Source organism: Kogia breviceps, chromosome 5 (genome assembly GCF_026419965.1).
Source record: "Kogia breviceps isolate mKogBre1 chromosome 5, mKogBre1 haplotype 1, whole genome shotgun sequence".
In the NCBI taxonomy this organism is placed as follows: Eukaryota; Metazoa; Chordata; class Mammalia; order Artiodactyla; family Physeteridae; genus Kogia; species Kogia breviceps.
The window spans coordinates 59,424,836-59,441,758 of record NC_081314.1 but is presented as its reverse complement, the minus strand read 5'-3'; the positions used below and the strand labels follow the sequence as shown (position 1 = coordinate 59,441,758).

At 37.1% G+C, this 16,923-nt stretch overlaps 1 protein-coding gene across 1 annotated transcript in view; it reads right to left on the bottom strand.

Moving 5' to 3' along the window:
* The window catches only part of NAALADL2 (N-acetylated alpha-linked acidic dipeptidase like 2), a 1,506,494-nt gene that overhangs the window by 92,480 nt on the left and 1,397,091 nt on the right, over nucleotides 1–16,923 (bottom strand). Inside the window, exon 14 of the mRNA XM_059063915.2 lies at nucleotides 15,691–15,784. Coding sequence (XP_058919898.2) covers nucleotides 15,691–15,784 — 94 coding nt within the window. The remainder of the gene's footprint in view (nucleotides 1–15,690; nucleotides 15,785–16,923) is intronic.

Below are 16,923 nucleotides of genomic sequence, written 5' to 3'. Positions count from 1 at the left end.
CACTCATCAGCTCGAGAGGCTTGTCTACTCACCCACCGGGGTGGGCAGGGGCTGGGAGCTGAGGCTTGGGCTTTGGGGGTCAGATCCAAGGGAGAGGATTGAGGTTGGCTGTGTGAACACAGCCTGAAGGGGTTAGTGCACCACGGCTAGACAGGAGGGAGTCTGGGAAAAAGTCTGGAACTGCCTAAGAAACAAGAGACAATTTTTTTTGGGTGCATGAGGAGAGGCGATTCAGAGCACCACCTAAACAAGCTCCAGAGACAGCTGAGAGCCATGACTATCAGCACGGACACCAGAGATGGGCATGAAATTCTAAGGTTGCTGCTGCAGCCACCAAGAAGCCTATATGCAAGCACAGGTCACTATCCACACTTCCCCTCCCAGGAGGCTTTGAAGGCCACAACTGCCAGGATCCAGTGATGAAGGGACAATTTCCCTGGGAGAAAACACACCATGCCTCAGGCTGGTGCAAAATCAAGCCACCTTCTGCCGCCATAGGCTCACCTGGCATTCCATATCCCTACCTCCCTCTGGCCGGAGTGAGCCAGCACCCCCTAATCAGCTGCTACATTAAGCATCTCCTGTCTGGGAGGGGAACAGACACCCTCAGGCGACCTACACACAGAGGCGGGGCCAAATCTAAAGCTGAGCCACAGGAGCTGCGCGAACAAAGAAGAGAAACACAAATTTCTGCATGCAGCCTCAGAAGCAGCAGATTAAATCTCCACAAACAAACTGATGTACCCTGAATCTGTGGAATACCTGAATAGACAAGAAGTCATCCCAAAATTGAGGCAGAGGACATGGGGAACAACTGTAGACTAGGGCTTTGCTTTCTGCATCTAATTTGGTTTTGGTTTGATGGTTGTCTTAGTTTAGTATTTACAGCTTATTATTATTGGTAGATTTGTTTATTGATATGGTTGCTCTTTTCCTTTAAAAAAAATATATATGGTTTTCTTTTCCTTTTCTCCTTTTGTGATTGTGTATGTGTATGCTTCTTTGTGTGATTTTGCCTGTATAGATTTCCTTTTACCCCATTTGTCCTAGAGTTCAGTCTATCCTTTTTTTTTCTTTTTTTTTTTTTTTTTTAGTATAGTTTTTGGCACTTGTTATCATTAGTGGATTTGTTTTTTGGTTTGGTTGCTCTCTTTCTTTATTTCATATTATTTTTTTATTTTAATAACTTTTTTTCTTTCTTTCTTTCTCTCTCTTTCTTTCTTTCTTTCTCCCTCTTTCTTTCTTTCTTTCTCCCTTTTCTTCTGAGACATGCGGCTGACAGGGTCTTGGTGCTTCAGCCAGGTGTCAGGCCTGAGCCTCTGAGGTAGGAGACCCGAGTTCAGGACATTGGTCCACCAGAGACCTCCTGCCCCCACACAATACAAAACGGAGAAAGCTCTCTCAGAGATCTCCATCTCAATGTGAAGACCCAACTCCACTCAATGACTAGTAAGCTACAGTGCTGGACACCCTATGCCAAACAACTAGCAAGACAGGAACACAACACCACCCATTTGCAGAGAGGCTGCCTAAAATCATAATAAATTCACAGACACACCAAAACACACCACAGGAGGTGGTACTGCCCACCAGAAAGACAAGATCCAGCATCATCCACCTGTATTATGGTGGAAACCTAAACAACCCACCGAACCAACCTTACCCACTGTGGGCAGACAACAAAAACAATGGGAACTACGAACTTGCAGCCTATGAAAAGGAAACCCCAAACATAGTAAGTTAAGCAAAATGAGAAGACAGAGAAACACAGCAGATGAAGGAGCAAGGTTAAAACCCACCAGACCAAACAAATGAAGAGGAAATAGGCAGTCTACCTGAAAAAGAATTCAGAATAATGATAGTAAAGATGATCCAAAATATTGGAAGTAGAATGGAGAAAATACAAGAAATGTTTAACAAGGATCTAAAAGAACTAAAGAGCAAAAAAACAGTGATGAACAACACAATAAATGAAATTAAAAATTCTCTTCAAGGAATCAATAGCAGAATAACTGAGGCAAAAGAATGGATAAGTGACCTGGGAGTAAAAATAGTGGAAATAATTACCTCAGAGCAGAAGAAAGAAAAAACAAGAAAAGAATTGAGGACAGTCTCAGGGACCTCAGGGACAATATTAAATGCACCAACATTCGAATTATAGGGGTCCCAGAAGAAAAAGAGAAATAAAAGGTACTGAGAAAATTTTGAAGAGATTATAGTTGAAAACTTCCCTAATATGGGAAAGGAAATAGCCAATCAACTCCAGGAAGAGCAGAGAGTCCCATACAGGATAAATCCAAGGAGAAACATGCCAAGAAACATATTAATCAAACTATCAAAAAAAAAAAAATACAAAGAAAAAATATTAAAAGCAGCAAAGGAAAAGCAACAAATAACATACAAGGGGGGCTTCCCTGGTGGCGCAGTGGTTGAGAGTCCGCCTGCCAATGCAGGGGATGCGAGTCCGTGCCCCGGTCCGGGAGGATCCCACGTGCCGCGGAGCGGCTGGGCCTGTGGGTCACGGCCGCTGGGCCTGTGCGTCCAGAGCCTGTGCTCTGCAGTGGGAGAGGCCACAGCAGTGAGAGGCCCGTGTACCACAAATAAAATAAAATAAAATAAAATAACATACAAGGGAATCCACGTAAGGTTAACAGCTGATCATTCAGCAGACACTCTGTAAGCCAGAAGGGAGTGGCAGAACATATTTAAACTGATGAAAGAGAAAAACCTACAACGAATATTACAACCCAGCAAGGATCTCATTCAGATTTGATGGAGAAATTAAAACCTTCACAGGGCTTCCCTGGTGGTGCAGTGGTTGAGAATCCGCCTGCTGATGCAGGGGACACGGGTTCGTGCCCTGGTCTGGGAAGATCCCACATGCCGCGGAGCGGCTGGGCCTGTGAGTTATGGCTGCTGAGCCTGCGCGTCTGGAGCCTGTGCTCCGCAATGGGAGAGGCCACAACAGTGAGAGGCCCGCGTATCACAAAAAAATAATAATAATAATAAAAAATAAAACCTTTACAGACAAGCAAAAGCTATGAGAATTCAGCACCACCAAACCAGCTTCACAACAAATGCTAAAGGAACTTTTCTAGGCAGGAAGCACAAGAGAAGGAAAACAACTACAGTAACAAACACAAAACAATTAAGAAAATGGTAATAGGAACACACATATCAATAATTACCTTAAATGTAAATGGATTAAATGCTCCCACCAAAAGACATAGACTGGCTGAATGGACACAAAAACAAGACCCGTATATATGCCATCTACAAGAGACCCAGTTCAGACCTAGGGACACATACAGACTGAAAGTGAGGGGATGCCAAAAGATATTCCATGCAAATGAAAATCAAAAGAAGGCTGGAATAGCAATTCTCATATCAGACAAAATAGGCTTTAAAATAAAGACAATTACAAGAGACAAAGAAATACACTACATAATGATCAAGGGAATATTCCAAAAAGATATAATAATTTTAAATATTTATGCACCCAAAATAGGAGCACCTAAATACATAAGGCAAATACTAACAGCCGTAAAAGGGGAAATTGACAGTAACACAATCACAGTAGGGAACTTCAACACCCCATTTTCACCAATGGACAGATCATCCAAAATGAAAATAAATAAGGAAACACAAGCTTTAAATGATACATTAAACAAGATGGAATTAATAGATATTTATAGGAAATTCCATCCAAAAACAACAGAATACACTTTCTTCTCAAGTGCTCATAGAACATTCTCTAGGACCGATTATATCTTGGGTCACAAATCAAGCCTTGCTAAATTTTAAAAAAATGAAATTGCATCAAGTATCTTTTCCAACCACAATGCTATGAGACTAGATATTAATTACAGGAAAAAATCCGAGAAAAATGCGAACACCTGAGCTAAACAATACACTACTAAATAACCAAGAGATCACTGAAGAATTCAAAGAGGAAATAAAAAAATACGTAGAAACCAATGACAAGGAATACACGAGTACCCAAAACCTATGGGATGCAGCAAAAACAGTTTTAATAGGGAAGTTTATAGTAATACAATCCTACCTCAAGAAACAAGAAATATCTCAAATAAACAACCTAACCTTAAACCTACAGCAACTAGAGAAAGCAGAACAAAAAACAACCCAAAGTTAGCAGAAGGAAAGAAATCATAAAGATCAGATCAGAAATAAATGAAAAAGAAATGAAGGAAATGATAGCTAAGATCAATAAAACTAAAAGCTGGTTCTTTGAGAAGATAAACAAAATTGATAAACCACTAGCCAGACTCATCAAGAAAAATAGGGAGAAGACTCAAATCAGTAGAATTAGAAATGAAAAAGGAGAAGTAACAACTGATACTGCAGAAATACAAAGGATTATGAATGATTACTACAAGCAACTACATGCCAATAAAATGGACAACCTGGAAGAAATGGACAAATTCTTAGACATGCACAACCTTCTGAGACTGTACCAGGAAGGAACAGAAAATATGAACAGACCAATCACAAGCACTGAAATTAAAACTGTGATTAAAAATCTTCCAACAAACAAAAGCCCAGGACCAGATGCCTTCACAGGTGAATTCTATCAAACATTTAGAGAGGAACTAACACCTATCCTTCTCAAACTCTTCCAAAATGTAGCAGAAGAAGGAACACTCCCAAAATCATTCTACAAGGCCACCATCACCCTGATACCAAAACAAGACAAAGATCTCACAAAGAAAGAAAACTACAGGCCAATATCACTGATGAACATAGATGCAAAAATCCTCCAGAAAATACTAGCAAACAGAATCCAACAGCACATTAAAAGAATCATACACCATGATCAAGTGGGCTTTATCCCAGGAATGCAAGGGTTCTTCAATATATGTAAATCAATCAGTGTGATACACCATATTAACAAATTGAAGGAGAAAAACCATATGATCATCTTAATGGATGCAGAGAAAGCTTTTGAGAAAATTTAACACCAATTTACGATAAAAACCCTCCAGAAAGTAGGCATAGAGGGAACTTTCCCCAACATAATATAGGCCATATATGACAAACCCACAGCCAGCATCATTCTCAATGGTGAAAATCTGAACACATTTCCACTAAGATCAGGAACAAGACAAGGTTGCCCACTCTCACAACTCTTACTCAACATAGTTTTGGAAGTTTTAGCCAGAGCAATCAGAGAAGAAAAAGAAATAAAAGGAATCCACATCAGAAAAGAAGAAGTAAAGCTGTCACTGTTAGCAGATGACATGATTCTATACATAGAGAATCCTAAATATGCTACCAGAAAACTACTAGAGCTAATCAATGAATTTGGTAAAGTAGCAGGAAACAAAATTAATGCACAGAAATCTCTAGCATTCCTATACACTAATGATGAAACATCTGAAAGTGAAATTAAGAAAATACTCCCATTTACCACTGAAACAAAAAGAACAAAGTATCTAGGAATAAACCTACCTAAGGAGACAAAAGACCTGTATGTATAAAATTATAAGACACTGATGAAAGAAATTAAAGATGATACAAATAGATGGAGAGATATACCATGTTCTTGGATTGGAAGAAGCAACATTGTGAAAATGACTCTACTACCCAAAGCAATCTACAGATTCAATGCAATCCCTATGAAACTACCACCAGCATTTTTCACAGAACTAGAAGAAAAAATTTCACAATTTTTATGGAAACACAAATGACCCCAAATAGCCAAAGCAATCTTGAGAAAGAAAAACGGAGCTGGTGGAATCAGGCTCCTTAACGTCAGACTATACTACAAAGCTATGGTAATCAAGACAGTATGTTACTGGTACACAAACAGAAATACAGATCAATGGAACAGGATAGAAAGCCCAGAGATAAACCTACAGACATATAGTCATCTTATTTTGATAAAGGGGGCAAGAATATACAATGGAGAAAAGACAGCCTCTTCAATAACTGATGCTGGGAAAACTAAACAGCTACATGTAAAAGAATGAAATTAGAACACTCCATAACACCATACACAAAAATAAACTCAAAGTGGATTAAAGACCTAAATGTAAGGCCAGACACCATCAAACTCTTAGAGGAAATCATAGGCAGAACAGTCTATGACATAAATCACAGCAAGGTCCTTTTTGACCCACCTCCTAGAGAAATGGAAATAAAAACAAAAATAAACAAATGGGACCTAATGAAACTTAAAAGCTTTTGCACAGCAAAGGAAACCATAATCAAGACCAAAAGACAACCCTCAGAATGGGAGAAAATATTTGCAAATTAAGCAACTGTCAAAGGATTAATATCCAAATTTTATAAGCAACTCATGCAGCTCAATAACAAAAAAACAAACAACCCAATCCAAAAATGGGCAGAAGACCTAAATAGACATTTCTCCAAGGAAGATATACATATTTCCAACAAACACATGAAATTATGGTCAACATCACCAATCATTAGAGAAAGTCAAATCAAAACTACAATGAGGCCATTGTAGTTCTGACTTCACACTGGTCAGAATGGCCATCATCAAAAAAATCTACAAATAATAAATGCTGGAGAGGGTGTGGAGAAAAGGGAATCCTCTTGCACTGCTGGTGGGAATGTAAATTGATACAGCCACTATGGAGAACTGTATGGAGGTTCCTTAAAATACTAAAAATAGAACTACCATATGACCCAGCATCCCACTACTGGACATATACCCTGAGAAAACCATAATTCAAAAAGAGTCTTATACCACAATGTTCATTGCAGCTCTATTTGCAATAGCCAGGACATGGAAGCAACCTAAGTGTCCATTGACAGATGAATGGCTAAAGAAGATGTGGCACATATATACAATGGAATATTACTCAGCCATAAAAAGAACTGAAATTGAGTTATTTGTGGTTAAGTGGATGGAACTAGAGTCTGTTATACAAAGTGAAGTAAGTCAGAAAGAGAAAAACAAATACCATATGCTAACACATATATATGGAATTATACAAAAAAAGAAAAAAATGGTTCTGAAGAACCTAGGGGCAGGACAGGAATACAGACACAGACATAGAGAATGGACTTGAGGACACAGGGAAGGGGAATTGTGCTGGGCTGAAGTGAGAGAGTTGCATGGACCTATATACACTACCAAATGTAAAATAGATAGGTAGTGGGAAGCAGCCACATAGCATAGAGAAATCAGCTCGGTGCTTTTTGTCCACCTAGAGTGGTGGGATAGGGAGGGTGGGAGGGGGATGCAAGAGGGAGGAGATATGGGGATATATGTATACATATAGCTGATTCACTTTGTTTTACAGCAGAAACTAAGCCTTCATTGTAAAGCAATTATACTCCAATAAAAATTTAAAAATAATAATAAAATAAAATTAATGTAAGCTTAAAAAAAAACCAAAAAACAAAAGCTCAAGAGGAACTTGATCCTGCCGACAACCATGTGACTAAGCTGACTCTGCCACAGCTGAGCCCTCAGATTTGTATTTCAATAAATTTTCAATAAATATATTATTTATTTTCAATAAATATATTCAACATAGACTTGTCAGAATACATGAACATCATCTACAAATTCATAAGTAAAAGACAGAAACTTCAATAAAAACGGTCAAAGATTTACAAAGGTAAATGCTGAAATGGCCAAAGAGGCTTATGAAAGGGTTCTCGAGACCTTTGTTTATCAGGGAAGTGCAAATTAAAACCACAATAAAATAATAATACCACAATTTCAAAGAACAAGAAAAAGACACAAAATACCAAGTATTGGTAAATGTGTAAAGTGATCGAAATTCTTATTGATAAAATTGAAGAAAATGCTACAGCGACTTTGGAAATCTTTTTCGCAGTATTTGCTGAGGTTAGACATACACATACCCTATGATCCAGCAAGGGGTATGCACGTGCACTAAGAGATAAGTAGGAGATTGATCGCAGCAGCATTGTTCATAATAACCTCAGCCTGGGAGCATCCCAACTGTACCTCACGGTAGAATTGATAACCAAACTGCAGTCTGTTCATACAGTGGAAGACTGCACAGTAGTGGAAACAAACTGCATCTCCGTGCAACGTGGATGAACCTCACACTCATATGTAGGTCAAAGCTATGTTCAAAAGAATGCACATCATCATATCATTCCATCTTATAAAATGTAAAGTCTTCCTTTATAAGGGAAAAATCAATCTTCGGTGTTTGGCAGTGTTTGCCGTTGGGAAGCAGAGCCAGGATGAGATTAGGAAGGGCTCAGGGAAGCTCTGGAATTTGGCTTTTCTTCTGTGTCTCGATCTATACAAGCGTTTGCAAGCTGAGAAAATTCACTGAGCTGGATGCTTAGGAGTTTCACAGTTTTCAACACTTATTATAATTTAAAGTATTTTTTAGATTGTTAACTATTATTATTTTTATCTGCATTTCGCCTGTCAAGACAACTGAAAAGTCTGAAATATTTCTCTTAGTATAAAAAGCATATGGAAGCAACTCCCTGGTAATATCTCAGGCAGGCACATGCCCAAGATGACGTTAATATTTAAGCCTTAAGCTCATACAAGGCAGCGCTGGTTATCTGAACCATTAAGATGCCTCAAGGAAGAGGACCACATCCTGAATGCTGTGGGGCCTCTGGTGTCCCAGCCCTGGAAGAGGGCAATCCCACATCTCAGGAGGACCACACTTCTAGGGCAAAAGGATAAAGAGAGAAGGACAAGCAGAGAGACAACTGGAAGACAGATGAAGAAATGTGCATATAAAAATTCTTACTAGTCTTCTGCCTTATTTTTTTATTGAAGTACAATTGCTATTCAATATTATATAAGTTACAGGTGTACAATATAGAGATTCACAAGTTTTAAAAGCTATACTCCATTTATAGCTGTTATAAAATATTGACTATGTTCCCTGTGTTGTACAATATATCCTGTAGCTTATTTGTTACATAATAGGTTGTACTCCCCTCCCCCCTCCCTTCACCCCACTGGTAACCACTAGTTTGTTCTCTACAAATGTGAGTCTGGGAGATGGATGGTGGAAGAAATGTGCATATAAAAATTCAAAAGAAACGATCACAATGCAACAGAGCATGATTATGATGAGAGACTAGTAAAAATGACATCATTAATGTATTTCAATCAATGTAGTGACACGTGAAATGTAGATAGTGAAAAAACTTTAGACAGATTTGGATGAAGTACTCAGAGCAGGGAAGAAAACAATGATCACAAAGGGAAGCTGTATGAATAGCAACAACTTGTGAGATAGGAGTAAACAAAAGCAAAGAAAGTATAACTCTGAGGAAAACAAAAGGGACACCATGCTTAGGGTAAGAATTAAGAAACATTATGCAATGAAAATATGCGTTCAAAGAGAATGGGGAGAAAGAAAAACTAGTTTCAAGAGACAAACACTGACATTATAGAGACAATCAGGTTTGTTTCAGACCCAGCTGTCTCAAATCCTTTTTTGGATGAGGTGTGGAATATCAGTAAGTGAAATACAATCTTTAATATAGTTATGTAGTCAGAATCCATACAAAAATACAATGGGGATTAAAACTGAACATATTTTCAGGAATTTGTACCCAATAAATGGCTAATCTCTTATCAAATTTCTCTATCATTTTGGGCAAGGAAGGTAAGACACTTCTCAGAGAATTCTTTTGAGTTTAAGTCTTTGTCACACAAAAAAGTCAGTTCCAGAAATGCCAGTTCAGACCACGAAAAATCTAGCATGGTTCAGAGTTCCCATGGGAACAAGATCTTTCCCTAGGACAGTCTGGATTTTAGATGGTCTGCTTTAGATTTCTCAGGGAGAGCACAGACAAGGTACCCAGGGCACCCATCCTTTATTATCTATAGGCCAGTCCAGAGTTTGAATTGGTGGTCATTAAAACCAAGACTGGAGACAGATGGGCTGAGGACTAGACTCATGCAATTTATAAAGTGCACTCTTAATTTTGCAAACTTTGAAATTCATCTTACATTACTCAGAAAGAAGAAAAAAAAAAAAGGACACTAGATGGGCCCCCATCACTTGTGATTGTAGAAAAGAACCAAAGTGACACTTGAAAATATGACACTACAAATCTAACAGAAATCATAGTGCTTGCCTCAGTGGCATCATCACCTTGAAATACTATCCCTCCTCCTAAAATGAAGTGATTGACGCTAATGAATTATCAAAGCTAATAAAAAAGAAAGATCAAATCAACATTGTCAGTTTTTCAAAGAACAGTGGGAAATGTTGCCAACAACCATTTGACATTTAGTGAGACAATCAGGAGGTGGCAACAAGCCACAGAGTTTGAAATTACGTTTCCTGCTGGGTCTGGCTTGCACTAAATAAATGTGTATGTAGCCAGATCAAATGAACATGACTTTTACTTTATTTGGTCATTTGTCGTTTTTACAATCACGCTAAATAATTACATCTAAAATTCTGGCAGAGAAAAATAGCAGATATTAAATTAAAAGCATCAGAATTATATAGTTGTTAATTATTTTGAAATGCTATTTTTGCATTAAAAAGTGGATAAAGTGAGAAACAGTAAACTTAGTAAGGTCATTAGTGCTCACGCCTTAGTCAGCTTCCAGGTTCAAGGGTGTGGTGATACTTATTCTTGACACCTTCCCTTGACCCCATAAAGTCATACCATTGCCTTGTATGTGCGTTTTTTGGACATACTTTTATTTGTCACAAATACATCTGAAGCATGTCAGTTATCTTATCAGTCACTATTTACACTATATCCTCATGCACCATGTATAAATATTCATTCTCTAACTATTATGTGCTTGGCATTGACCAAATATTAAGAGCCAAGGTCACTCAGTCAAAATGAGCTTTCAAGAACCAACCAATAAATCAACTCAAACAAATTATTCACTGGTAAATTATTCTTCTTTCTGGTGGTTGTGAGAATGATAGAGAATGGTCTGCTGCTACCATAAACTAGTGTAATAAATAAACAAGATGGCTAGTTGTCAAGGGGTAAAAATTACACTGTTGAAAATGCAATTGGGTTTCAGAGACCTTCATACTTAAACTCTCTGCAGTAAGGAGAAACAGTATTTTATAGTTCAGCCTTGAAGGTCTTTTTGTTAAAACTGTAATTGAGAATTTAAGACTAATCACCATTAACTGTCATAGCAAAATAAGAAAATATATCAACAATTAAAGCTTGTATTAAGCAGTAAAATTATATGTTTCATTTAACATGCTACAGGAACACTGTTTAGCTAATGAAGTCATCTAGCATTGTAGCTAAAACGGAAACATTCATTTAGTTGTTGATAAGTGGTATCCATTATTTACACATTAGCACATTATTCTATTTTAAAAATAAGGTTACAACAAAAGTAGTCAAAATAGAGCAGGTAAAACAAATCTCCTACAATTTAGCAAATACTTGAATAACCTTTTACTATAGTACAGATAATTCAAATAATTTTGAATCATGATAACTAAAATACAAAAATATATAGCTTAAAGGTGACAACTCATATCCCCTTGATCAAATACTTATACGCAGGTCATGGTAAAAGAATATTTTTTGCCCATTTTGGGGGTTACTTTTTTTTTGCTTTGCTTTGTCTTTTTAGTATGGGTACATCTCAAGTCTGGCCACATCTTTCAGAGTGTAAGTGATAGGGAGACCCAAGTAGTTTCATATCAAAGGAAACAAAACTCAAAAATAACCAACAACCAAAGAAGAAACGGTCCAATATAACAGCAAGAAGCCAAAATGCTCCTGGCTCGTCCAACTGAGAACCTGGGATTTTGGGGAGATGTTCATCTAGACTTTGTCATGTCTGGCCTGCAGTGGAAATCATTGTAGAACTACTGCAGTTTGTTTTTTCCCCCTGTAATTACATGCTTTGAGATGTAACTGTTAAAGAAAGGATTATTAATCTCATCTATTTTCAGACCATTTTCTTTACCTTTTTGCCTTAACTGAAACCTGGCTCTCCCCTATTGACATTTCTCGCACTGCAGCCCTCTCAGGAGGTAGCTCTTTTTTCTCCCATACTCTTTGTACCACTAGCCATAGAAGAACAATATGAGGTGTCTCTAAGTCACTGCTCATCCTCTGAAGATTTTAGCTCCTGGCTCAGCCACTCTCTCTTAAAAGAATTACTCCTATCTTAGTTCTTGACAATATCAATATCCATGTAGACATAGTCTGGCTTCTCTTCTCCATAGCCTCTTTTCCTCTATCGATCAGCTACCATACTTCCATGGTCATACCTCAGCCTGTACACTATCATTACCAATATCTGTACTCTTTATATGGTCAAATTTTCAATAATCCCATTTGCTGGTCTTTTCAGCTTATTTTTTCTTAATTCTTTGATTTCACCAATAAATAAAGTCTATCCATCCTCCTTTATTTATGCTCACCCTCTTTCCCTTTGTATCCTCACGTTATTCTATACCCAGTTTAGATACATCAGTCCATCACTATGAATGCTCCTTTGCAGACACTCTCATTTTTCCTTACCTTATCTAGTTCATTACCCTCTCCCAGCAAAACCCTAGCTCTGATTAAATCCAACTGTGCCTGCTTTATGCCTGAATCCCCAGCTGAAGGCTGGAAAAAGATACACAATTATGTTAAATTATCTCATGTAAAATATATTTCTTTTGAGTGCTTAATGCTGCCCAAAAGACTAATCCCATTTTCATAGTTCATTCACTCTACCACCTTCCCAAACAACTATTTTGTTTTTTACAATCTAAGGAGACTTGCCAAGAGCTCCCAGCACCACATCTACCCATGTGCCATATGCTCTGCCTTCCTTCACATTTTTATGGGTGGATGACCACATTCATAAATAAGGCAACGTCCTCCACCTTATGCTGCTTCTAGTCAAAGAAATCATTCCAGCAATTCTCCTTTCACTCTTCTAAATCAAATCTTCACTCTCCATCCGATCATTCTCATCAAAACAAAAACATGCTAACCATTCTCAGCTCCATGCTTTCCATCTACCATCACCTGTCCCTAATTTATCACTTCCCATTCTCTTCTGAAACCCTCTAATCAGACTATTTCATATACCATTCTACTAAAATTGTTTTTGTTGAGCTCACTAATGACCTCCAAATTGCTAAATCCAGTAGTCAATTCTCAGTTCTAATTTTTCTTAACCTGTGGTGATATTTGATGGAGTGAATCACTCCTTCCTCTTTGAAAGTGTTTATTCACTTGGCTTCAGGATATCACATTCACTGGGTTTGTCTCTTACTCTTTGCCTGCTCCTTCTTAGTCTCCTCCTCTGATTCCCCTTCTTTTCCCAATTTCTAAATGCAGGAGTGCCCAGAAATCTTAAACCTTTTCTGTCCTCTATCTGCACTCAACCCCTCAGAAATATCATTTGGGACAGCTCTCAAATTTATATTCCCACACCAAATCTCTCCTCTGTACTCTGGATACAACCACAGTCAGTTCTGCTCTTTAACACTTATTTTGAAAATGCAAATTTTCTCCAAAGTGATTGATATTATGGAACAGTTTGAGCATAAAGCTAACTTAAAAATTGCTTTGACTTATGCAAATTTTGTTCTACCATGCATGTATGTTTCTCAGGAGAAGAGATTTTAATTTTGTTTTATTTGTTTATTTAGTGGCTGGGTTTTATGTTTTTGTTTTTTTGGTCATAGAAGTGTACCAGGCATACAGTAGGTGCTCAATATTTGTTAAATGAATGAATACATTGGTTCAAGAGATCCTGTAAAGTCTATGGGAGTTTTTTTTTTTTTTTTTTTGGTGCTAGGCGGGCCTCTCACTGTTGTGGCCTCTCCCATTGCGGAGCACAGGCTCCGGACGAGCAGGCTCAGCGGCCATGGCTCACGGGCCCAGCCGCTCCACGGCATGTGGGATCTTCCCAGACCGGGGCACGAACCCCTGTCCCCTGCATCGGCAGGCGGATTCTCAACCACTGCGCCACCAGGGAAGCCCTCTATGGGAGTTTTATGCAAAGCTTTTTGTATAAGTGTAATTTTCTGAGGAGAGAGACCATACTTTTCTTCGGATTTTCAAAGGGATTACTAACTACCTACAAAGAAACAGAGTAATAATATAATTCTAACAATGACCCTTTTGGACTTTTTTCTGACCTTCAGAAGTAGCCTACATTACTTAAAATGCTCAAATAGGAATGATAATGCTATAATATTATGTATGGATTCAAAAAATAAACCCAATTATTTAAAAAGAAAATATAATTTGGAATTTAAAATGACAGTATTGTTATTGCTTTTGGTTTTGCTGGCTTTGTTTAATTTTAAAAATATCTCTTCATATCTTTATTACAATGGTATTAAACATTTATGTAGATTTGGACTCAGAAAAGCAACTTATAAATCATTTATAATTCTATTGTACAATGTTTCTATTTCATAGTATACTCCTTGAGGCTATTTTCTATGCATGACAATTATTCTTTATAGATGGACAAATCTTTATGTAATACAAATAATAGTCTCCTCTTTTTGTTCTTTGAAAGTTTTAAGTATAATATGCAGTAGCAACTGAATTTTTAAAGTGAAAAAATGAGAACTAAAGAAAAGCAAAACAGTCTACAGAAAAAATAAAATAGTTGCTTAAAAGAAATCCTTGCAAAAGATATATTATTCACAGAAGTATTTAACCCTTTATTTATGCCTATATTTTTCTTATTTTGTAAAATACCATATACTTGGTTACTCAGTTTCTAAGAAATATTCTGGAAATAGAAAATTATAAGTGGAGAACAGAGTAACTGCTACAGATAGTGACACTCATGACAATAAAAAGAAGAAGCTTGACAAAAGTAGAAAAAAATGGAGACTAGCTTAAATATACCAAAAGCAGAGCAATATGAGGCCATTTAGTATGGGTGCAAAATAGCCCTAAACAGCTCAATTGTGACCAAGGTCATGGTTTTACACAGCCACTATAATAAAAGTAATAAGAATCACTGAGGGAGAAAAATATTGTTTTGTAGTAGTCTCTGGATTAAGAATCAACCCAGGTAGTCAAAATTTAAAAATAAAAGTAATAAAGTTTCAGATACTAGAAATATTTGGTTCTTTAGAGTGATCCATTTTCCAAGAATTACTGCTTAAGTTCTACAGTGAAAATATTGGCTTTTATATTGAGAAATACATGTCTACAAATGATCTGATAGTAAGATGTGTGGCTCAAAGAGAAGGAGAGTGCATTTTAAAAATTACAATACTGCCCTTTGTGTTTGGTGAATGGTGAGAAACTAGAAGTTTAGGTGAAAGATTTGTATATAGATAAAGGGAAAATAAAGATAATTATTAGGTGTTGTTAGAATTCTGTAGAGAGAGAGATATTCAAACAGGAAGGAACTTAAATAGAGACTGTGGAAATAATTTCCTGGTTTCCTCCTTGTCATCCTTAATCTAGGATGAGCCAACACTTCAGTCAAATGGACCCAGCCCACACTTCATGGAAACCAATCCCAAAGGACAAACTTCTGGGCTAGTCTTGTTTCAAATAACTGAATATTAGGTATACCTCATTCTTGTTGACATAGTAGCCCACATTCTTCTAAGCCCTTCTCATGATTGTCCTCTATAGGAAGGGAAGTGCTTCATTGCCATAGCTAATAAGATAGTGGATGACTTTATCTATTCCTTGTTCACAATTAGTTGAACAATTATTCATTTGCTAAAATTACTATAATTCAAAGAAAATTACCTTTAAGGCTGTTTTGAACTTCTAAAGCTATATCGATAGCATTAAAGGGCAGAACTGGTTCGTTGGCAATTTGTAAAATCACTTCTCCTGAGAGCTGAAAGAAAAAAAAAAAACACTAGCATTTAATATTAAGGGTTTTTGTTTGTTTTCCATGATTTAATACACTTTTATACACTTATCTAGAGTAAAAAAAACACAGAGGGTAAATTTATTTTTATAAAATCTCTTTTTCTTTTAAAACTTTAAAATTTTGTTTTCCTGTAAAGAAAAAAGAATCCTCAGTATATTTTTCATGTCTCAGAATAGTATAAGGAAATATATTTTCTTCCTTTTGGGCTAAAATTTTAAGAAATAGCTTCCCTAGTTGAAGGAGTTGTAATATGTAAATTTTAAAACAATTCCTTATAAAACAGTTCAGAATGTCACATGATAAAACAATCAAGAACAATTGCAAATCAATAGCTGATTATTGGACCAAGTAAAATTCCAGACAAAATTAATGATCAATTTATTTCAAGTAAGACATAATTTAATTTTTAAAATCCTTTAAAATCCACATACTATTTTCCTTCATGCTTTGCTATATTCGTAATCAGCTTTCCAAAATTTAATACCATTTATACATCTTGGAGATCAATGTTTAAATTAATCAAAAAATATAAAAATTAGGGCTTCCCTGGTGGCACAGTGGTTGAGAGTCTGCCTGCCAATGCAGGGAGCACAAGTTCATGCCTCGGTCCGGGAAGATCCCACATGCTGCGGAGCAGCTGGGCCTGTAAGCCATGGCCACTGAGCCTGCACGTCTGGAGCCTGTGCTCCGCAATGGGAGAGGCCACAACAGTGAGAGGCCCGTGTACCGCAAAAAAAAAAAAAAAAAAAAAAAAAAAAAAAAAAAAAAATTAAATGGCATCCCCCAAACTCACACCTGGAATTTTCACACATGCATATGTCTCCACCACTGCACTCCAAAACTGTGTCTGAAAACCAGCCTATGCACTACAGCTGAACTAGCATCTGCTTAATAGACTGAACAAGTCATATGCATTTTTATACATCTCAAAGGAACTTACGCCTGGCGGCAAATGACATTGTTACTCCCCCCATCCCCAAGTGATATTTAATATTTACCGGGGCTTAACAAATGTCCCTACATCTCTTATAACACTGAAGCTGGCACGCAGGGAAATCTGGCTGTGTTGATGTTATTAATGCACTATGAAATGTTGTTAGTGA